The sequence below is a fragment of the Semicossyphus pulcher genome, unplaced genomic scaffold (genome assembly GCF_022749685.1).
Source record: "Semicossyphus pulcher isolate SPU_LCO1_2020_fin unplaced genomic scaffold, fSemPul1.0.p SCAF_20, whole genome shotgun sequence".
NCBI lineage: Eukaryota > Metazoa > Chordata > Actinopteri > Labriformes > Labridae > Semicossyphus > Semicossyphus pulcher.
This window is the reverse complement of record NW_027211694.1, coordinates 16,542,823-16,566,636: the sequence shown is the minus strand read 5'-3', so window position 1 is coordinate 16,566,636 and position 23,814 is coordinate 16,542,823. Positions and strand designations below refer to the sequence as shown.

General features: G+C 39.1%; 1 protein-coding gene across 1 annotated transcript; it reads left to right on the top strand.

The window, feature by feature from the left end:
- The first annotated feature begins 128 nt into the window (after positions 1-128).
- Positions 129-22,931, top strand: LOC138599397 (ATP-binding cassette sub-family D member 2-like). The gene is made up of 10 exons (XM_069671056.1): positions 129-1,219; positions 2,085-2,265; positions 2,850-2,971; positions 8,640-8,802; positions 9,402-9,496; positions 11,715-11,860; positions 14,936-15,081; positions 17,453-17,537; positions 17,850-17,975; positions 18,186-22,931. The coding sequence occupies exons 1-10, from the start codon at positions 275-277 to the stop codon at positions 18,388-18,390; spliced, it is 2,214 nt and encodes a 737-aa protein (XP_069527157.1). The 5' UTR covers positions 129-274; the 3' UTR covers positions 18,391-22,931.
- The last annotated feature ends 883 nt before the right edge of the window (positions 22,932-23,814 follow it).

The window sequence follows — 23,814 nt, the reverse complement described above, 5'->3', positions numbered from 1 at the left end:
GGAAAGGGTTCATGGTTTATTCTCTAGTGTACAGGAAGTAGACGTTGAGAGTTTTATTTTGACAAGTACAACCGGAAGTGTAGCTACTGTAGTGTGTCATCCTTGACAATGGTACAAAAAAAGAGCAGGATGTAGCGGTACATGTATCGGGCTTGCTCAACATCAATCCAACAATCAGGAGTCCTTGCTTTTAATGTCGACGGGAGCCATTGCAGTCGGGTTTGAGGGATGGCTGTTGTAAGGATTATCAGCAGAGACGACTAACGTTTGAAAAATGTCCACCATCCTCGATGCGGCGTCCAAAGTGAAATGGGACCGCACGGCTGCGGCCAAGCGAGCGGTGTTTCTTGCGGCTGCTGCTTACGGTGTCAAAACACTGTACCCCATCATCTGCAAGCAGCTAAGCAAAAACAAAGATACCAGGAATAATGGCCGGATTTCAAAGGCGGAAAACGGCTCCAGTTGTTTGATAAAAACGCCGAATGATGTTGCGAATCATAAGAAGGCATCCCCGGGGGTAAATGCAGAATTTTTCAAGCAGATCGTCGAACTTGGTAAAATTCTATTCCCCAAGCTTGTATCCAAAGAGCTTGGTTTGCTCTCTTTGCACTCGGTGGCCCTGATATCCAGGACGTTTTTGTCTATTTATGTGGCCAGCTTGGACGGCAAGATTGTAAAAACGATCGTGGAGAAGAAACCCAAGCGCTTCATCTTTCAGCTGATCAAATGGCTCCTCATTGCCATCCCGGCCACGTTCGTCAACAGCGCCATCCGGTACCTGGAGTGCAAACTGGCTCTGGCCTTTCGCACCCGTTTGGTTAACCATGCCTACCGGACCTACTTCACTGATCAGACCTACTACAAAGTCAGCAACATGGACGGGAGGCTCGCCAACCCGGACCAGTCTCTCACTGAGGATGTAATGATGTTTTCCCAGTCAGTGGCCCACCTTTATTCTAACCTCACCAAGCCTATACTGGACGTGATGCTGACCTCCTACACGTTGATACAGACCGCCAGGTCGAGAGGGGCCAACGCCACCGGGCCGACCCTACTGGCAGGGCTGGTGGTCTTTGCCACAGCTAAGGTCCTGCGTGCCTGCTCGCCAAAATTTGGCAAGCTGGTGGCCGAGGAGGCTCATAGGAAAGGCTACCTTCGCTATGTGCACTCCAGGATTATTGCCAATGCTGAGGAAATAGCTTTCTACAGAGGACACAAGGTATGAAGGGCTGGATGACTGCATATTAATGTAATAATAACGTGATAAATAAACTGGTGGATGGTGTAATATCCAGTTGTGTAAAGTTTAGAATAAAACCAAACAAGTAAATCCATACTCTTCATTAATAGATCAGAAATAGACCATGTGATAGTATTGGTAAGACATATTTTGTGACTATCTTCATATTTATCTTAGTATACTTTGGGGTAACTGTTGGGACAATATGAAAGTAAACACATCATGTATTTCCCCCCCTCCATTCCAACCTTCGCACATCTGGGTAAATCATGTTATCAAACACTTTATCTTGAACAATATAAGAGCCTTTAACACGTTTGCCAATATGACTGGCCGATATAGGCCTATCACATATCTGTATCAGTACTATGGGTTTTACGATATGTGCCAATATGAAAGTTAATTTAAGGAAAATACAGTTCAGAAAACAATGCTTGAGGTTAAAATGAAAAAAAAAATTATGAAGTAGTTTGTTAGCATAGCATGGTCCGCATTAGTGGTTTACAGTACTCTCTCACAGGTGAGAAGACTGTGTTTTTAATAGTGTTAGGTGCTCTTTAATAATGCTATTAGAAATTGAGAAATCAGCCTTGTGAGTGCATTTGCATAGTCATATCAGTGCACAATCCACATTGAAAAGGTTTATTTTTATTCCAGCAAATGCCATCGTTGCACATATATATTGGTGTTATCAGACAGAATGATAACACACATAATCAGGGCAGTTGGTGATGACAATTATTTCAGTTAGTACAGATTCAAGCTTAGATGAAACAAAATGCATCATTACAGAAATGCAGGAAGTGACTACAGACTTTATATTGTAATACAATGTCCTTGGCAGGTGGAGATGCGTCAGCTGCAAAAGTGTTATCGGGCTCTGGCAGACCAAATGAACCTGATCCTGTCCAAGCGTCTTTGGTACATCATGATCGAGCAGTTCCTCATGAAGTATGTGTGGAGCAGCAGCGGGCTTGTCATGGTGGCTGTGCCGATCATCACAGCTACAGGCTTCGCTGATAACGGTAAGGAGGCCTCAAGGTGGTCCAAACTATTTTTAGGAACTCCAATATCTTCGGCTATGATCACACATGAAGTGTTTGACTGTATCTGAGGGTATCTGGTTTGTAGTAAACCTTTTTAAATTCCAGTGTAACTATTTCATTCTGAGGCGAAAGCACATTTCACACTGCACATGTGACTCATTAACATATCCAAAACCAACAGCTACTGCTTCCTCCTCATGCAGGGGCTTATTAGCATCTGTGAAAACAGTGGAAGCCTCCCACACCTCCCTGATGACATTTCAGTTGCATCAAAACAAAGCATTAACTGAGTCCCTTTGTCTGCTGCTGAGCACTACTACCATGCCAATGTTCCAGTGTCACTACTGATATTTAAATTACTTATTTCCATGGTATTCTAATGCTCACAGGTACTAGTGTGAGGATACGTAGGCTCACTTCTCTGACTCTAAATCAGATAACAGCTAAATGGAAACATTGATCAGATTTGTTGTTTGAATAAACATGTCTATAGGATCAGAGTTTCTCACATTAGCTGCCCCACTCTCTCTCTCCTGTTCTTTGTCTGTTTATCCGCCTTTTAGAAACAGCAGACGGGCAGACACATGTGATGGTGAGTGAGAGGACGGAGGCTTTCACCACCGCCCGTAACCTGTTGGCCTCAGGAGCTGATGCCATCGAGAGGATCATGTCCTCCTACAAAGAGGTAAGGGAATCGCACGCTGAACTTAACTGATGGATTGCAGAATTGCCACCACTCGGTCTGCAACTTTTCTATCTCTGCTTCAGAGGCTTTTCCTCAATCCATCATTCCCAAAGTTTTCTTGTCAAAGTTCAAAATGAAACACTCACATACTTATCACATAAATCATAAAAAAAAACAATGGTTAAAAGTAATTGGACATGCCTACTTATCATATTACAGAGTTCCATAATTACCTCTGAAAGCATGTGTTCTTTGGAGTTATAAATCACACTTCACCTCTTTGAATTCATAGGGCCTAGTGTAAGGTTTGGTATGCTCGGGTGTGATAAAGGTCCCATTTCCAGTGGGGTCTTCTTAATTGGGAATGATACAAAGACATTAAACCAATTGAGCGCTTACAATTTAGTGGCAACAAAATGAAGAAGGCCCCCTGCTGATCCATCTGACTCTGCCCCTGTGTAAAAAACTAGGTCCATAAAGACATAGATAGAATAGTTTCGTATAGACACAACTGGCCTGCAAAGAGCCCTGACCTCAACCCCACAGAACACCTTTGGGAGGAACTAGAACGTGTATTGCGTGCCAGGCTTTCTCTTTCAAAAGCAGGTGCCTGACCTCACAAATTCTCCTCTAAATGAATGGGTACAAGTTCGCTCAGACACACTACAAAATCTGTTGTAAAGCCCTTCCAAAGGAGTGGCAGCTGTTAATAATTAATAATGTCGACAGCTTTAGATTGGGATGTCTAACAAACCAATATAGGTGTAATGGTCAGGTGACTTTAGGTCATATAGTTTATGTTCAGCCCAGCATTTGGAGACAGTCACAAAAGAATTAAGATATTTTAATGGTCTGGCCCTGCCTTAAGCTGTAGAGAAATTTAAAAAAGAATGCTGCACCATGACCACCCACTAATGGCTCTCATCTTATGCTACTTTTTAATTATGATAAGCTTTCCAACCCACCTTTGAAACTAGCTACTGTACTTTCCCGACCTAGTTTCAATCACTATTGAAGGAGGGACATCAAACATTAACTGCTTCCTGCTTCATTAATTAAATATATTCCAGTACAATTTCTTGTTTCCTATACTGAGTAACTAATATTAGATCTGATACTAGTAAAGCTATTCAGATACCATTTTTTCCAACCCAATGCCAGTTGGGATTTTCCAGTAATATTGACTAAGGTAAAGTCTGTCAGGCCTGGGCTAGAAAGAGGACTAGAGAATAGACCGTCAAAGCACACTTTATTAAGAATTCTTGACCTCTTTGACAGAGTGACAAATAAACAGGCTATGAAAATATCTAGGAATCTAAGTAATTAACAGGGAAAAAAATAACACAGGAAGAATCTCTTCCATACAAAACCCACTCCGTGAAGGAGGGACAAAATCACAAAAAAGTAAAGGAAAAGAACAAACAGAAAATCTCTCCGCGAGGAGGAAAACAAAAGACTATGAAAAAACTCAAAATCACTCCCGAAGGAGGAAAACCAAACTCCGTAAGAAAACGGACAAAAATAAAACGCACTCCTCAAAATCGGAGGCTCTACAATACACTATCAAACTTCAATAAGAACAAAAGATCGCTCCAACGGAGGGTAGCAAAACGGCTATAAAACAGAACTAAACTAGGCACTAAACTATGAAATGTACAAACAAAAAATCACTCGCAAGGAGGCAAAGAAAACTGGCTCACGTGGCTTGAGAATAACACGGCTGAAACACGACATGGACTGTGGCAAACTGGCTGTGGTGCACGACAAGGACGAGACACTTTGGCACAAGACAAAGGGAGACACAGACTATAAAACACATGAGGGTAATGGGGAACAGGTGGACACGATCAGGAATCAGGGGAGACAATCAGACCGGTGACACATGAGGAAGGGCAAGTGACCTGAAACGAGAGGAGAGTTAATTTTCAAAATAAAACAGGAAGTCACGAGACAAAAAAAACCGGGAACGAGACAAACCTCAAGGCAGTGTGACAAAGTCCCTTCAATTAATACACTGTAGTTGTTTACTATTGTCATGTCATATATTACCTGGAATCATTTCTTCTTTGAACTTCTAAATGAGCAGATGCTGAGGCAGACATAATACTGTACATCCATGGAGCCAGCATTGATTATAGCATCAGATCGGTGCATAGACTGGCGTACAATACCAGATCCCATGTTTGAGGGTGTATCTGGGCATTTCAGATACTGGTATCTGTATCAGGAAAACTCTAGATACCAGTACCAGAAAAATATAGATATTCTATTATCATTTTTTAATAGCTGAATAATATTAACCTTAATGGATGTGATATTATTGCCATGGCCTGGATCAGGTTAAACACTATATAAAACATAAGCAAATACATAGAGAGAAACGGACATAGTTTCTTTTAGTATGTAGTTTGACAGTTGGTAACAACTTAAAAAATTCATAAATTAAAGTCGAGCTGAAACGGCATTTCGAGAGTATCTAGCTTCCCTATCGTGACGTATTTCCGAGTGAAACAGGACGTGCAGGCGGGACGCAGGCGTTCTCCACAGCACAGTAGCTAGCTAACTGACCGAGCGTTCTTGGTGCTCTGCGGCTAAATGTTGCAGATTGATTGGTTGAAATAGTTTGGCACGTGTGAAATGTAGTTTTACCGGAAGAAAACAATGATCGGATTTTGATATAAGAATACGAAAAAATTGATTTTCTGTTTTTTTTTTTTGCCTATTTTGTCAAACAGATGCACAATATTACCGGGGATGTGATCTAAAACCTTCCCCCTTCCTGTATATCATAATATGCATTGTAAGATGAAGCAGGATATTTTTATATAATTTTAAAAATAAATTATTTACTAGGTTCCACTTTCAGAATTCACATGATGGACAGATGTATAAGCATGGTTAATTTAATTATTTCATCGGCCTTGGTTATGATGTTTGAACAGATGGGTTGGTGAATGACTGCACAGATTGACTGTACAGTACATTCATCTCTTTCTACTTACCCATGATAAGCTCATCGTGCATGCACAGCAGTTTTTTTAAGTCCTGACTAAAAAAGCAAAGAAAGAAATCACTGAATGAAAGGCCTTGTTCATTGAGTGCCAAATCCCTGATCTCTCGTTGCATTTTAATCCAAAAAAAAAAAAAAAAGCAAGACCCATTCATGCATTTTCTCTCTCTCACTTCATTTTGAGGCCCGTAAGAGGATTTGGCTGCAGCATGGTTGTAGTGAGGCTGTATGGCAGTACAGCTGGTTTGTCTGCTTTTGATCGTATGTCCACACATGTATTTGAACAAGGGTCAGGTGAACTTGCGTCCAATACTGTCTGTTTGTGTGTGGCTCGTCTGTAAATATATATTTGCATTCTGCGCTCGTGGTGGAGAATACAAATTGCTACTCTTCTAAAAGTGCGTGTGGGTTGTTGTCCTCTTCCTTTAGGGTGAGTCACCTCTTCTCAAAAAGTTCCTCAAGTACCACTTTAATTATATGGACAAGCATAACCAGACACAAGCAAGCCTATTGTCTTAATCGGCTGCAAGTCTCTAGCTTAAAAAACTTTCCTGGAGGATATGAGTTTCAGTCTACATTTAGTACAGTGTTGTTAGATGTGCAATGGCAAGCCCCTGCATGCAATGCAGAGAGGTGTGTGAGTGTGTGCAATTTAACAGGGACATTCCACAGGCAGTATGTCCTGCTTACGCCTCCAACCACTCTGCCTATTGAATATGGTAGAGTACAGTGTTTCATGTGTTTGTTGTGTGTGTGTGTGTATTGTAGTGCCCTATGACATGTCTCAGCTTGTGTTTGTTACCCATCGTAAAAGGCCTTTTAGATCCCCTTCTGAAATTGTGCCTTCACTCTTACTGTAGTTTTCTATTTTTATAGCTGTAAAAATTGTCATTAAAAAAGTATTAGCTGCCCAAGAAGTGCATGGTGGATCTTAAAATTCAAAATGCATATGTACATTTTGCATTATTACCTCATCTTTGTTTGACTTAAACACTCTGCAAAAGCAGATAAATCTAAGGACAAAGGTAAAAACTGTATGATGACATGTAGCGAGCATTTTCCAATTACTATCTTTTCCAAAGCATTTGCTCACTGGAGTAAATTTGGATGGTTTGACAACACAACTGGATTGAGTTGGTTATCTGATATGTGTAGGCAGTATGAGCTGTTATCATAGGGGAAAAATTAAACACAGAAACCTTTTATAGGCATTAAGTCCTGAAGATTGAATCTACTGCCACTCTCGTTTCACTGTAGGTCAGCCAGCAGTGTATCCTGGTGTTGTGTGTTTCCTTGTGTGTGTGTGTGTGTGTGTGTAGACTGTTCCTTCCCTCAGGGCTTATCCTAGCTGTGAATAATCCTCCATCTGTTGATCATTCAGGCCGCTCTTCTGCATCTCTTCCTCACTTTCCCTCTCTCTCTTTTTTTGTGCTCAGAAACTTCATAGGCAAATGAGGGAAGATAATTTTCATATGTTTTTATTTATAAATGCACAAGGACCAAGCTGGATATTCCTGCTTAGTATCTGAATTTAGCACCTTTTCGGATCTCTTGAATACAATGGCCCTGAGAGCTCAATGCACTGCACATCAGAGACGTTAAACCTACACAGTGAAACAATTGTGACACTTTGGTAGTGATGCTGGTGGTTGTGGGTGTTGTTGTCACACAATTTCTGCATAGACATAGACATAAAAAGGATAAAAACAGTGAGTCAATCCTTTCAATCCACACAGAGTTTCACTTTATAAATGACTCAACAGCGACTTAAATAGAATTATGAAGCTACATTCATGGTTTTCGATTCTCAGTCCCCGACTGTGGATCGATCATGTTTTGTGATTACTGATCCTTCTAGAATGCTGCAATAAGCTGGTCAAGCTCTTGAAAAAGTGAATATTTCCTTCATTGTTTTGAATCACTATCAGTCCTTTACTTTTTTTTTTAAATGTGTCCTTTTCTCTAATTTCATCCACGCTCTTGATTCTTCCTTCTTTGAGCCAGTCACAGCTCTCAAGCTCTACATGGTGTCTATGAATTCCCAGAACTCATGTTTGTCGTCTAATGTAATCAAGCTGTGTCAACAGCCTGCATTGTCTCTCGGCAGGGTGCAGCTCTAAAGCCGAAGCAAGAGGGAAACTTTCCCCTGGGGTTTATCCTCATTTGTCCTTCTAAGTGTCATTACTTGTAACAAACCTCCCTCAGTTTTATTTCTGCTCCCTTTCCTTTAATGCCTTAATTATTTTTGTTTTAATCTAAGCTAACATGATTCTCTTCATATTTTAATTTATTCGTTTTTATCTTGATTTTAAATACTTTTTCACCCAAGGCCATCACATATTGAGAAAGAGGTTTTGGATCTGTGTGTGAGCCAAGTCAAGCCAGTTCTATTAATATGACATCAATCACAACATACGTTTTTTATCAGATTGTAATTCCTGCTTTTGTAAATGAATATATCTTCTCTACACTTTCTCCACATTAACCCTGGTAACTGTAAAATACCCTAGTTGAGAATTACTGCTTTAACAAACACACACAGTTTATAAGCACATGGCAATGACCTCCATCAGGATCTGACCCTTTCTTGGGTCACGCTTACATTCCTCTGACTTTACCCAGCAATGACCTTTGACCCCTGTGTGTTTGCTTGGACAGGTCACAGAGCTGGCAGGCTACACTGCCCGGGTCCACAACATGTTTGTGGTGTTTGAGGATGTCCAGAGGGGTGTTTACAAGCGCTCCTCTCTATCAGCCACAACAGGAACAGAGAAGAAGAGCAAGCCTGAGATGCACATAGATGGACCACTGGAGATAAAGGGTAGGCCTGTTCTTCTGTACACACACCCACAGCTCCTCCTGTATTACACTCAACTTAAAGGAAGATACAGTAGTCACCGGCCTAAAGCTCAACACAGGCTAACTTACTACTGCTTTATTAGGCAACACTTCTGTTGTCTGTAGCAAGGAGCAAGCTTGTGGCTTTGTGGTCCAAATATAATGTGTGTTACCTTTTTATCAGGTTAGTCTGTACACAAAATGAAGAGCAGACATCAGCTCTAAGTTAACTGATGGTTAAAATACAGTCACATCTTTGGATTGATTTTTGATGACCTCTCTGTTATCACTCATCACAGTTGTTCTTTTGCACTTAGCAACAACATGACATTACAAGCAAAGTATCAAGGTCAAATGTTGGACTAGCATAAAGATCCTTGTGTAAACACTCATTTGGCCCCCATTTCATTTGACTTATAAGCTAAGAGATAAGCACAGTGGTACAGAGGGATTTTTTTAACCCCATAAATCCTGCTATAAAGGTTTTATCTTATCCATATCCATGCTTATGCCTCTACAGAGTCTAATCCTTATTATCTGATGCTATATCATTCTTTTCTTTTCTCTATTCTGTCTTTCCAGGTGAAGTGATAGATGTGGAGAATGGCATCGTGTGTGAGAATGTTCCCATTATTACACCGAATGGGGACGTAGTAGTGTCTTGCCTGAATTTTAAGGTAAGACAGAACAACTCGACTGTTTTTGGGTTGTCTGTATTCTGCCATTTGGAGTTACAATGGACTTACTTTTAAAAAAAGCACCAGAGTGGCAATTTAATCTCCATACAAGCATCAAACTCTACTCTACATGACCCATTAATGTTTACTCATATATATGCTGGCAAACTGTGTCAGATATTATCAGCCCTACTTCACCTTCAGTCTCCCTGGGGGTCTTTTTTGGTCTATATGGCGTTAATTAGCCTTTATGAAAAATCCTCCATGGTCTCATTATGAAACAGGAACATCCTTTGGGTGTCAAGGTGTTACCCCCATCAGGCTGTCGGCTACTGAAATGAGTTGGAGGAGGTGCTTTATGTTACAGATCAATGCTGACAAAAGGGGAAAATGTCACTTTCAAGACACATCAGGTGTCATTAGGACAATACATTTTCCTATGTACACTGTGTGTAGTCATTTCATCTGTCCTCAGGGTCCCCCATGGATACAGATTTATAGTCATTACATTTTTGCAGTTTTAACCATGATGGGTAACACTAATATTAAAGCACACATATTCACTATTAATTAGTTGCTTATTAGCATGCATGTTATTAGCATAATGACTCTTAGTTAGTCATTATGAAGCACTTATGAACACCCTTTTCTGCATGACCATATTCTACAACTACTGGGCCACTAATTGAGGGTTTTCCCTCAATAACCTCCTAATTACTGCTTATTAATAGCAAGTAAGGAAGTTGTTGTACATTAATTACCATCTTAATATGCTTTGCTCAGTATGGGCCTTATAAGGTGGTAGTACCGTCATTCTCTCTTAATAACACTTGATAAATATGGTCTATTCTTGTGTGAAAAACACACAATTAGTGTTAATAGAGTCCAAATAACTCTAAATTAAGTCTTTCTGCATTAGAATATGTTACCCATTCTAAAGTGAGGTCTGGCTCATAACTAATTCACGAGTTGTTTGAATCTTATTCAATCACCCACACAGGTTCCCTATTCTAAAGTTGCCTCCTCTTAGTAAAACAAACAAACTTAGTAAATTCGTTCTAGCACACAACTACTGTAACCAACAGACGTGATGGGTTACACCTTGCAAAAACATAGAGGTCTATCAAGATACACAGGTTCCAATCCCATTCAGTGGAAAAACATATCTATTAAAATATTTGTTCAAGGTTGTTCGAGGAAGGACAAATATACTGCCTAAACTTGCTATATACTTCACAGCTGACAGACATGGTGTGTAAAGGATCACACAGATTATTAACCATATATCTATATATTTATGTAGGAGATATTTCTACTTATGCTGACTTTGTTCTTCTTCCTTACTTGCTTTTAATAAGCAGTAATTAGGAGGTTATTGAGGGAAAACCCTTAGTTAATGGTGTTAATAAGTGCTTAATAATGACTAATTAAGGGCCAATAAGCTAATAATATGCATGCTAATAAGCAACTAATTAATAGTGAATATGTGTACTTTAGTGTTACCGATAAGGAAAAGTCAGATGATAGATGATAAAGAGGATCATTTTGATGGCTAAGATTACATGAATCTAAATACGTCGAGACTGCACCAAGCGCTGGTTGTGAATGTTAATCTGAGGTCAATACACTTGCTGCCATTGAGCTTCTAGATAGCAGGGAAATATGTTGACACCCACTGGTTTAAGACTATACTGTAACATCATACATCAAATGTTAGATACAGTCATGTCTTTGTTTAATCTTTGGCTAATTAACATTACTTGTTGTTGGGATACTTTCAAGACAAGAAATTAGTTGTTCTTCATTTTCTTTACAATGTTTCTTCTTCTTTATTTTGTGTGCCTCTGTACTTTTAGAAACTGAAAACAGTACATGCTGTGCTGCTGCTCTTTTACCCTTAAAGCTGCAGGCAATCCAGAGGCTTTGAGTTGTACCCAACAGTTTGATGTGGCTTTTCGGCTGTAGCTTGAGGACAGAGACAAGACAACAAAAAAATATCAAGTATTGTTTAAAAGCATAGATCTTTGAGGGGACTTCCTGTGTTGACATTTCAGATCTCCTGTGTGTGATGCTACTGGTCAAATGCTGTCTATTAAAAGCTACATGCCCACTGATGCTTTCTGTCTGCCCAGGGCTTTATATCTTAATGACAGTTTGTGATTATACTGAGGGATGACTCGGATTAAGGGAGATTAAATACATTCTCTCTCCATTTCAGGTTGAAGAGAGCATGCACCTATTGATCACAGGACCTAATGGCTGTGGAAAAAGCTCTCTATTCAGAATCCTCAGCGGCTTGTGGCCCGTCTATGGTGGTCGGCTACACAAACCCTCTCCCCAGCATATGTTCTACATCCCTCAGAGGTATACACACAAACACACTCTTTCACACATTACTTATTCCAATGTCCCACAGCAGTGAGTTTCATTGAGCCAACTGCAGGGTTTGATCATTGTAACGGTGAACCCTACCAGTAATATAATCCATTGTAACAGGATCTCAGTGTGTGAGGACTGATAAAGGGAAACCAGAGCTCTGGCCACAGTGAAATATTTACCACCCAGACTAGGCTGAGGATACTTTCAATTACAGTAATTTCTTTAATAAACTACTGGAAGACTTCCAATTAAGATCACAATGACACAATATTAGATAATTTTTTGTTAACATTTTTTCCAATGGTATTGAAGTTATTTGATCTTATTACATTGCCTGAGCATGGATACAAAACCAGCCAAGTGCGTCTTTTGCTCCGGTGATCTTTGATTACTCTCTGATTGAAGATCGGGGACACTATCGTCCACCTGGCGCAAAGCGCCAAAGCGCACAGCGCAAGTGTCATTGCGATCTTCCACCCGGCGTAGTCGTCATTTTCATGCCAAGCGCCCACGTTGTGTAAATAGCAAGTCATCTAGTGCGACCGTTAGCGCCCATGGGCGTGTTAGTTTTGATGAGGTGTGGTCAGGCAAACAGGTGGCGCGTTGCTATCTCGAGGACTCAGAAAGCGACTGCGCCTTAGAACAACAAAAACCTGGTCTACAGTCTAAAGTCTATGTCGCAATCTGTGTTTGCTATTTAGAGGGCGCATTATGGACATACATAGGCGAGTTTACAACACGAGTCTGCTTGTCACTCACACAGGGACGCACGGCAGCGCTTCTGCTCATAAGGAAAAAGCGATGTGTTTGCGGATACAGTGAAAAAACATTGTTTAAGGGACAGACTGCAAGCCTTGGTTTCCCTCATCTCCTTAAATCGCGATACTGCTTTCGGTTTGTTCTGCTGAGAAGTGCAGGAAGACGTGGACAAGCTCACCACTGCCTCCGAACACACCTGCTTCACCTCAGGAAGATTCCTGCTCCAGCATGGCATGGGCCAAAAACTACTGAGACCCACACAAAGCTCTACATACTGCACGCTCAGTCAGACGCACGCTCTCTATAATACAGCAGAAACGGAGACACACTCACACACACGCAACTAAATTAATTACCATACTCAAACATAAACTACCTGTGGTACCGACAATTGTGCCCACAGATATTAATACACTGTCCAGTCTCCATTACGCACGAGCATAAAGCCATGTGATCCAGCAGCAACAATAAGTAAGCAAACATTTAAAGCCGACCTTTCTTTGATGGTCAGCACACAGAACTTTAATAAACATTAGATCCTGTCCGTCTGGAGATGTAAATCATTAATGCAAAACACGCCTATGAATAATCCAGGGATTTAAGCCAACCTCTTTGCACCTTGCGCCTCGGTTTTTTCCCAGATTGTGCGCCGTTTAACCAGCAAAAGTGCGTCAGACACGCCCTAAATCATGCCATGCGCTTAAGATTGTGCGCCTTCCGCCGTCTAAATAGGGCCCTAAAGGTTTTAAGAATCATCCAAGGTGTCACCAGTGACTTTTAAGGAATTGGAAGCACCAGACATTTCACAGGCCTGAAGACTAACGTTCATTTTAAAAAAGTCTATTTAGGTTTATGTTTTTATCCAATCCACAGTCATTTTTGTTGGAAACATTAACCCTACACTTTTGATGGAAATCAGGGGAGGAGACTTTTTTTTACTTTATCTTCCCGGTAGGAGCTTACCAACTTCCTCAAAGGGCCATCAGGCTATGGCATGTTAGATAAGGCTAGCAGAGCTGCAATATTTCCATCAGAAAGTTATTTTGTCCCTCGTCTGAAAATCCATTTTGAGTCACTTTTCATGAAAACATCCCCAAGAATTTGCTCCCTTTTTGCTTTTCAAATTTAAAGGTATATTTTCGAAGTTCTCAGTTTCGTTCTATTTGGCGGCACCTTATGGCAATTGTGGGAGCATACATCCCAGATAACTGGACGTCTATGGTTGGCTCCCTTTGTAACAGTTTGAACTCTTAATTTTCCTGACGGTCACTTTCCTTTTTAGTCTGTTTGCCTTCATCTGAGAATCGAATTTGTTTCTTTTTATTTGGATTTTCACTTATTTTTGGAGTCGTATCTGTAGTCATCAATCTTTTCTTTGTTTGTTCAGCAGTAGTAGTAGTAGATTACGGTTTACTTGCAACGCTTGCAGAGGCAGGAAAAGCAGCCGCTTAGCTCAGTCCACCCTGTCTGGCAGACCAACCACTGCTGGGAAAACGCGTCACTAACTGGGCGCCTCTTGTGATTTTTTCCACGAAAGTCGCCACAGACATCCAGTCCATAATACTGCAAATGCAAAGGCTTTCATCAGTGGGCCATAGGCTCAATCACCATTGTGTTACCTCATTCGGCGATAGATAGTGACTTAACAGACATTTATTCAAATTAAAAACTTTTGAGATTATATCTTTAAAGACTTTTTTTGGGTCTTATTTTTCATCTGTATTCTTGATACTTTTGGAAAAGCTAGCTGGACAAACATTATGGGCTCTTGACATTGCTAACATTTGTTAAGGCATTAGTCCCAAGAGTAGTTGGAATAGATGTCAGTTGCAGCCAAAAATCCCTTTCACAAAAGTGCATGATAAAGAGTTAGAATGCTGTTTATGAGTCATACATTTATACATACATACATAAGATGATTGTTGTGTCACTAATTCTCCACAAAGGTAGCAGGACTGTAGCCCTTAAAATGAAAAGAACTGCACAGAACGTGTTTAAGATCATCTAATGTAATCTTACCCAGGGCTGTTCAGAGGTGCAGACTCAGCTAACTCCCTCCTACAGAGCGGTGAATTTTTTATACATAGAATGACACAGCCATCTGTCAGCTGTAACAGAAACCAATACACTTAGTACAATAGCAACAAAAGATGCTTGATGAGTGTCCTTCTCATTTGTTCTTTAAGTGTGTAAAAGATGCGTGCCTTTGTATACACACACCTTTTTTGTCAGCTTCTTCTTGTTTCGAGTGGTTAGCAAAGTATTGCTTTGTGAATAAGGTATATGTGTGTGTTCCTCCAGGCCATATATGTCAATGGGTTCACTGCGGGACCAGGTAATCTACCCAGACTCAGTGGAGGACATGGCTGCCAGAAGCCTTGGTGACAAGGAGCTGGATGTTATCCTGGACATTGTCAACCTCAAACACATTGTCACCAGAGAGGGAGGTAGGCTGGCAATAACAACTATTTACTAAGATGTGGAGCTGTGTGTTTCAAGTGAAGAAAGGAGATTCAAGACATGCATAAATAGCTTTAAAATGGCCCAGTTAAAAAATGGCCCTGACAACTCAATGCTACTTTCAAAGTAAAGAAGGTAACCACGAAAAACATCCCGAAATAACTGTAAAGTAGACTAAACAGACTAAATAACTTGACAAATATGCAATAATCTAGACAAAAGAGACAAACTAACCAGAGCTAGACAGATCATACAAAACAACCAGCATCAATTCAAAATAGGAGGTAAGTACTTACTACTTACCTCCATATTATACTGCACTATTTTCTATATCGTAAACCGTAGACCTCATACCATACTGTATTATCTCATCCTGCATAACTTGTCACTTATTCCTACTTGTAATAACAGCTGTATATACCTCATATTTGTATTTTTATTTATTTTATCTATTCTTATTTTTATACTGTAATGCTGCAACACCAGAATTTCAATCAATAAAGTATTATCTTATCTTATCTTAAAGTAACAAGGAGACAACAAGGAGACAACAAGAAATCAACGAAATAACTAGTCAAAAAAAAGACAAAATAACAACTAGCCACTGCATTAAACACAATAATTTAAAAATCAAGTCAAGATTTTGTTGGTCTACGGAGTAAGTCACACTAACACCCTGAAAAGATCCTCACAATGTTGCAGTAAGCATGTTCTACCCTTGTTTTTATGTAACATTGAGCACATGTTTTATAAAAGGCGTTCTGACATCCCGGGCCTCAATAACATCCTGAATATATATATTTATTTATATATCTATATTTGAAATGATAAACATCAACGTTTTTTGAATATTAGATGAAAACATTTTCTTTCAAACCTAATTAGAACTTGTAGGTAATGTTAGCCAATGTTATGGGAACGTTCCCTGCTAGCTTGGGTGTTGTCGACCATTTGCCTGGAAGTAGTTTCCAGATGATGAGGCAGACATTTTCCTTGCTAGCAACTTTATATTGAAATCCTTCCATATGAAAACATTCCAAAGCTCCATCAGACATTGATTGAATGATTATAACTTTAATAATAATAACTTTATTTGTATAGCACCTTTCATGTGAGTGCTTAACACTTAAAAAGTGCTTAACAAAACAAGATCAGAGTCACACATTAAAATTAAAAACAAAAATATTAATGAATGAAAAAGAATAGCAATAGAAAACAACAATAAAATATTATCAATGATATAGCAGCCTAACCAGAATTCATGCGGAGCATTCTAGGAACTGCTAGAAGAAAGGCAGTGGAAGATCTGAGAGTACGAGTAGGGATATAAAAAGAGAAGCAGTCAGTGATATATGTAGGTGCTAAATTATGTAAGGCCTTGTAGATGAGTAAAAGGACTTTAAAATCAATCTTTAAAGAAACAGGTAGCCAGTGCAGAGACGAGAGCAGGGGGTAATGTGATCTCTTTTCTTTGTGTTGGTTTAAATCCTGGCTGTCGCATTCTGAAATAACTGTAATTATCTCAGAGATTTTTTGGGGAGACCAGGAAAGAGAGAGTTGCAATAATCTAAGCGGCTGGGAATAAAAGCATGTCATCAAATTTCAGCATCTAATGTTGAATGTTGTGCTAGACTCAGACCATTAATCTATTTCACATATTGTCAATAATTTCTGCCCAAGCATCCTTAATTAGCACAAGATAATTTATCATAGGCTTACAAGGATTAATATAAAAAGATAATAAACTGTTAGTATCACGGCGAACAATTCTTAGAAGCTTGATCGTATGCATTTGGGTATTACTTGTGTCGACTAAAGTTGAGCCAGTAGCTAATTGGCAGCCGCTCTCCTCTCATGGCCAAATAAACAGGCCTATTGTTGAGAACCAACTACTGTACAAGGCTTAGAGCTGCAAGAGGGTTTAATTTATGAATGGCCTCACTGTGAAAAAGCTGAGAAAGTACTTGATTGCACATGCAACAAACTCACGCATATGTTGTCAGGCATCATCAGTCACGAATGTGGGCACACGTGTAATGTAGCTACAGAGGATTTTCTGTTAAGTCTAAGCACGTAATGTAATGACTGTTTGCTACATCAAGATAAATCCTGGGTGATGACATTTTAGTTATTTATTACACTGCTTGAATAATGTTATATAATAATAATAACAATAAAACAATTGACCTTTTAATATGTTTTTCTTGGATTTCACTGAAAAGTTTTTGTGGCTCATCATGATTTTAATGCTACTCCAGAAACATCCCCGCTTATACGGATCAAACTATAACTTATTGTCTCTTATCATTTATAATCCCAGATATCACTATCAATAAATAACATCTTTCTTGCATTCAGGCTGGGATGCTGAGCTGGACTGGAAGGACGTGCTGTCCGGGGGTGAGAAACAGAGAATGGGCATGGCGCGTATGTTCTACCACAGGTAAGAAGAGCGGTGCCTAAGAGTGGAAATACAGAATATATTTTGTAATCTTAATCTGACTATTCTTTATTTAAGAATTGCTTTTTAAAGTACTATTCTTTTATATAAGAAAAATCCAACATGGTAGCAGGTGACTTGAGACTTTTCCTGTAATAGCCAACTGCTAAACTTTTGGCTTGTAGTGTTCTTGTTGCGCAGTATCAATTGCTGTTAACCAGTAAAATCAAGACACTATATTATATCATTATATCATCATTAAGTACTTGCTTTACGGAAAGCAGTCTTTTAAATAATTTTCCCATTGTGTGTCAGGCCTAAATATGCGCTGTTGGATGAGTGTACCAGCGCTGTGAGTATTGACGTGGAGGGAAAGATTTTCCAGGCTGCTAAGGACGCTGGCATTTCTCTGCTCTCCATCACACACAGACCCTCCCTGTGGTAAGAAAAGAAACATTTAAATCTTTCGGTCCTGTTTTTGTCTTTGTAATAACTAAGACAAACTTTATTACTTAATAAATCACATAATATTGTAGTGGAGTGTAACTTTTGGTGAAAAGTTTACTCCTTTAAAGTCCTGAATTCATTGCATACACCAAATTAAGTGTATACGTTTTTTTCACTTTCCTGCTTTAAATATTTAATCTCCAGGAAGTACCACACACACCTGCTGCAGTTTGACGGGGAGGGAGGCTGGCGTTTCGAGCAGCTGGACACAGCGACGCGCCTCTCCCTCACAGAGGAGAAACAGCGGCTCGAGGCCCAGCTGGCTGGCATTCCAGAGATGCAGCATCGCCTCAATGAGCTCTGCAAGATCCTGGGAGACGACTCTGTCCTTAAAACAGCCGATGAGTGAAGAAGAGAGGGGGGAGGGGCCCGGAGAGGAAAGAAGAGTAGAAGCAGGGGGGAGGATGAGACGAAGAGGCAATGAAAGAAAAAGAAATCTGTAGGGGATGGGGAAGTTTTTTTCTTTAGCTCCGAGCCTCTTCAGTTGAAACAAGAAAGCTCTCATACCAGCTCTCAGACCTCCTTTCTCCTCTCTCTCTTCTTTCCCCCGCTCCAATCCGTGTAGAGGAGGGGGAGAGCGAAGTGGAGTCACAAGTATTATTCCCTACTGTTACGCACATCGACTGCTTACTCAACTGTAGGTTTTAAATGTTTGGTTTTAGCATACATCGTTTTTAACATCAACTTGCTACAGTTCAAAGTAGCAAACAAGATAATGAATTTGTTTGTTTGTTTTTTAGCACTTTACTCTGCTTTTAGAGGGCTGTTTATGTTTGTTGTGTTAGCTCACAGTGAAATACAGTGATAGCTGCATTTTAGCTGGAAAACTTTTAGTATAAAACCACTAGATAATGTCCAAAGCAGTATTCTAAGCCCGGTATACTGGGATTGTGCAGGATGAATTTTTCATAATTTAGCTGTAGATTTTAGTTCTACTGAACTTACCTCTTACCTTTGAGAGGTCATGAGAGACTATTTTTCGAAATCTCACAATATGCCTTTTGATTTGTGTATTTAGCCGCAGTACAATCCCTGTCCCTATACCTCATCTCAGCCCTTGTTAGGTTCTTGCAGACACTTGAACCACTGAGGCTCAGTTGCAGACTCACACATGATTAGCATCCGTTGTAGGTTCCGTTATTAGAACGATTAGTGACGCAGGTCTGACTCCGAAACTATAGGTTTCTGGTTTATTGAACAAATACAATGTGCTCAAGAGGCCCCCTTCATGTGGGCGGAACAAGAGCAAGCCGACCCTGGTAGTCCACTCTGTCTGTGACTGCATATAAACTATACATGAATGAACAGGTAGCCATTCAGACTATGTAACTGTCAGACACACTTATACACACTGGCCACCTGTTGAAGCGTTCCCCTGTGATGATACAGAACACACTCGTGTGTCATAGACTCGGCTTTGTCGTGCTCTGTGGCTGCTTGAGCCTCTCTAGATGCAAAATTATCGCATGATTGTACTGGACAATGAGTGAATACATTACGCTAATTTAGTTAAACAAGATTTCATACACATTTGATGAGAACGTAAGATATACTTTGCTCAAAGCCTCATTTTTCTAAAGTGGATGCTGATTATCTTTAAACATCATGAAGTGTGTTTCAATACACTTCAATATTTTTGATAATACTCCACATATTATTATGTTTTAGCACATTAGGCCTCATCGTGTAATAACAAATAGGAGTAATTTTTCGCTAGGACACATCAGCAGTTTCCTGTTTACTAATGGCTGGCATAAATCGTCGCTATGTACACAATTAAGTTAGATTTTCTTCTTTTAGCCTCCATGTTTGATACCAGGAACTTATCTAAAGGTGTGATACTGTGAAATTTGTGATTTATTACATTAAGATAATTTTGTTCTTATGAAAGTAAAACCGCTGTGTTCTCATGTGGTGGCTCTCAGTTTTGATTTTAGCTGTATTTTCAGATTGTGTTTCAGACCTGTGTGCATAAAGAGTCAGAGGTTAAGGTTGATTAAGCGGACGTTTGCTTCCCAGGCTGTAATGTGCGTATCAGGAGAGTGTTGTGAAGTTAAAGATGTTTTGTTTCTTTGAGATTACACAATAGGTACAGGGGGTTATATTTTCATTCAATTCAATTTGGCCTAAAGCCTAGCAAGCAGTACAGATTATTTCTGAATTTGAAAAGCAAAGAAGAAGCCAGATACATTTTATTTTTGTGTTTTTTGACCTTACCTATTTCACCTATAATTCAATGTTTCCTCTGCAAAATCTATTTGCAACCCCTTCAGTAAATTCCAGAATGAGTGAAATGTGTGGAAACTTTAGAAACATTAATATGATCAAATCTGTATGTATTTCTTTGAGTGGCACAAATTCCATAAAACAGAGAAAACACTGGACTTCTGTAAATTATCCTCACCCTGTACTGTACACAGGACTCAATCCGTGGTACTGTGAAGCTTGAGTCATTTCACTGGTTAGTAAACCACTATTTTGTTATTTTGCTTCTTTGTTGCAGAAAATTGACAATCAGTCACACTAAGAGCAGAATACAAACACTTAAACGGCTATATTTTCAATTGTAATTAGGCTTCTTATTGTCTGCAAAGAAATGTAAAAGAGTACTGATTTTAGGTATAGCTACATCTGCATGATCTGATATTTTATATAGAACTTACATGTCTTAAAGTCCAACATCTTTGTTCCATTGATACTTAAAACCTTTGCAGCCTCCCCCTTTGGCTCCAAGCGCACACTTCAAGAAAAGGATTTAGACCATTTGGATGCAGCCCTGCTCTGCTCAGGATAATGGCTGTGAGGTCACAAAAGGACAAGCTTAGTTTTTAGAACATAAATAAGACACCAATGCGTTCTTTAATATCCCCGGAAATAGAACTGGAATACTCTGCGATGGTCTTGTAATATTATCTGGAGTGCAAAAAAAATAATTACGCCTTTCTGCAAGGCTTGAAAATGGCATGGGAGGCGTTTTCAACTGCATTCTGCACTGGTGTTTCTGATATGTAACATGTTTCTGTGCTGTCAGTCAGACTCTGTTGACAGGAGGCCAGATAAGCTGCTGAATGACACAGAGTCTGCCAAGTGACACTGGAACATGAGGTCAGCTCAAGACAGACAGTGCCTGAAATTCATAGGCATGACCATAGCTTCTACAGTTAAGACAGAAATACAACTACCCCATTTTTAAAGAATGGGATAGTAAATGATGGTGTGCCATTTTCATAGTATGCTTCCTTCTTTGCATAATCTGGCTATTTTTACTCAACCCCTCACTCCCCCTTAGCTCTATGGAGAGTTTTTTTAACAATGTTAAACTCAGTTGTGTTTTCCATTTTATGTTTTCCATCTTGTGTTTTTTTGCAATATCAGGGAGTTTTTTTCTTGTACATCACTAACCTAATCTCAGAGAATGTCCCAACTTTCATTGCAGAAACTCTGAGGTGTTATTTTTTTTTTTTACAGAATAATACTTCACTCGTGCAGCGCTGTTATTTTTTCCCCCTAATATGCCATAATTGCTGTTTTGTTTAAATCAGGAGTGTGAATTGTGTTTCTGCTGCCCCCAAGTGGACAAAAATAGTTTTTGCAGGTTCAATATCCCCAGACTTTTTTTGGCCCCTTTCGAATATGTTGCTGTGTTGTGACATCTTTTTTTTTGTTTCTCTCAAGGCTGAAGTTTTACCTTACCGGGGAAAAATCTCTTTATTGACAGTCTATCTTTTAAAATGGCACCACTTAATTTCTTACCCCTTTAGGAAACTAGTTAAGACAGTGTACTTACCAATGAAGTTTGGCCTCTGGCGGCCAACTACTCTATATGACCCTAATATAAACTGTAATGACATCCTTACTAACAGAACTTTTTTAAGGAAAGTTTGGCATCCTATCATCCCTTTTGTAAGTAAGAGATTGAATGTAATCCATTATGTATGATAAAGCATCCCTTAAGGCTTTGAAGACAATGAATACATGTGGTCAGGTCATAGAAGATACCTTATTGTTTGATATTTGATCATTTAATTATTGTGTTGATAGCGCATGTGACATTATTTAATTAGAGCCACATTGTGGTGTTTGAATTGGGAATACTGTACTCGTGGTTTGTGAACTGGGATAATGGGAAATGATTATGTTTGATATTTTCAGACTGATTTTAATGTTTTTCAGGTGGTCTAGGACAGTCAAATCAATATTTATGACGCCATCACCAGTGAAAGATTAGTGGAGGACTATTGGTACAGTTTTTCCTCTGGTTTCTTACTTGTAGAGCATGTAATTAAAGTTTTTGAGGTATTTAAATTGACTGTCCTGGACCTCTGAAGCAACATGCCATCAATATCCCTCAAAGCCAGGGATGACTACACTTTGTACTTAGTTCATCATAACTTTAAAGAGAGCTCTGTTTGTAATGAAACTCCCATATATGTAACTATTTTATATTTTGAACTCCTGGAATGGTAGGCCAGACTTACTTTATTGGGATCTCATTGTGCATGTTAGGAATCTGTATTCTTTAACCTTAGAATGAAGAGAGGTACATCGGATTAAAGGTCATCTGTTCAAAAATCACGTGCTAAGGTCACTTTATGTTGAAAGATGAAGATGTATTTTCTTGTAAATAAAAAAATACAGTGCAACCTCAGCAAATGCTTGTTCATCAACATCCTTTCTAGGATTTAATCGATACTATTTTCCATTTGCATATGTTCAAAGAAGCATTGCTTGGATTCGCTCTAATTTCTATTTCCTTACATTGTAAAATGAATATCATTTAAAGCTTGAACAGTTCTTGTGCTCTTACCAACTCCATTCATCTGACAGAGAATGTGGTCTAATGTGTCTAATAGAAGCATCCTTGAGTTTAAGTAGACATAATAAACATGTCATGCCACATGAAGGCTCACAGTGTACGACCCAATCACTAAAATGCAACATAACTATAGACAACACCTGTTTTTGTTTTTGTGATGTTTTTTTTTACAAAGGCTTGAGCAAAAACTGTCAAGGACTGTCAAAGAAAAAGAGGAGCTACTCGCAGCTTAAACAGACTATATTTGGATAAAGATGAGACAGACCCAGGAACTACTCACACATTTTGTGTCATTTCCTATTTGTAAAACTTTATTTATTTATTTATTTTGTATATTCTTATTGCAAGGCACGGTACAATATGAAAAGCAGTATAGTAAATATTGTACACAAGTTAAAAGTATTTGACTGGGACCCATCGATCGAGTTTTGGAAGCCATTCCCTGGCCAAATAAAGAGGTCACGTTACGTCTAAAACTTCAAGAGTGCAATAACATACGTTTGCCACAAGATGGCAGCACAAACAAGTAGAACGTTCATTCAATCCTGATTTGCAAACACCATCAGTGGGACATCTAGTCGTTAAGTATTGTTGTGGAAATACCAGAATTACATTTAACATGTTGATTACACTTTAAAAAATATAATTGGACAGTAATGCTATTTAACGATTTGTAGTCCATGATTTTTAGACTTTTATATCAACCATCTGATATAAAGTAGTCTAGCAGCCAAAAATGAAATCACTACTTTTACTTTAATAACTGTCAATCACATAACTTATTGTAGCTTTATCAATGTAACAGAAGCAGATACTGTAATAACTAGATCGTAATAACATTGATTTTGTGAGTCAGTAATGCAATAATGAATTAATATACATTGAGTGGTTATAACGTTATCAAAACAAGCTTCTTTTTTTAAATTAAAATTAAATAACAAGAGCCAATAATGTCCA

Excerpts from the sequence above, each read along its gene's own strand:
- LOC138599397 (XM_069671056.1), top strand. The coding sequence starts at position 275 with ATGTCCACCATCCTCGATGCGGCGTCCAAAGTGAAATGGGACCGCACG. Across the intron at positions 2,266-2,849 it reads TACAGGCTTCGCTGATAACG|AAACAGCAGACGGGCAGACA; the intron begins GTAAGGAGGCCT and ends TCCGCCTTTTAG. Across the intron at positions 9,497-11,714 it reads TGTCTTGCCTGAATTTTAAG|GTTGAAGAGAGCATGCACCT; the intron begins GTAAGACAGAAC and ends TCTCCATTTCAG.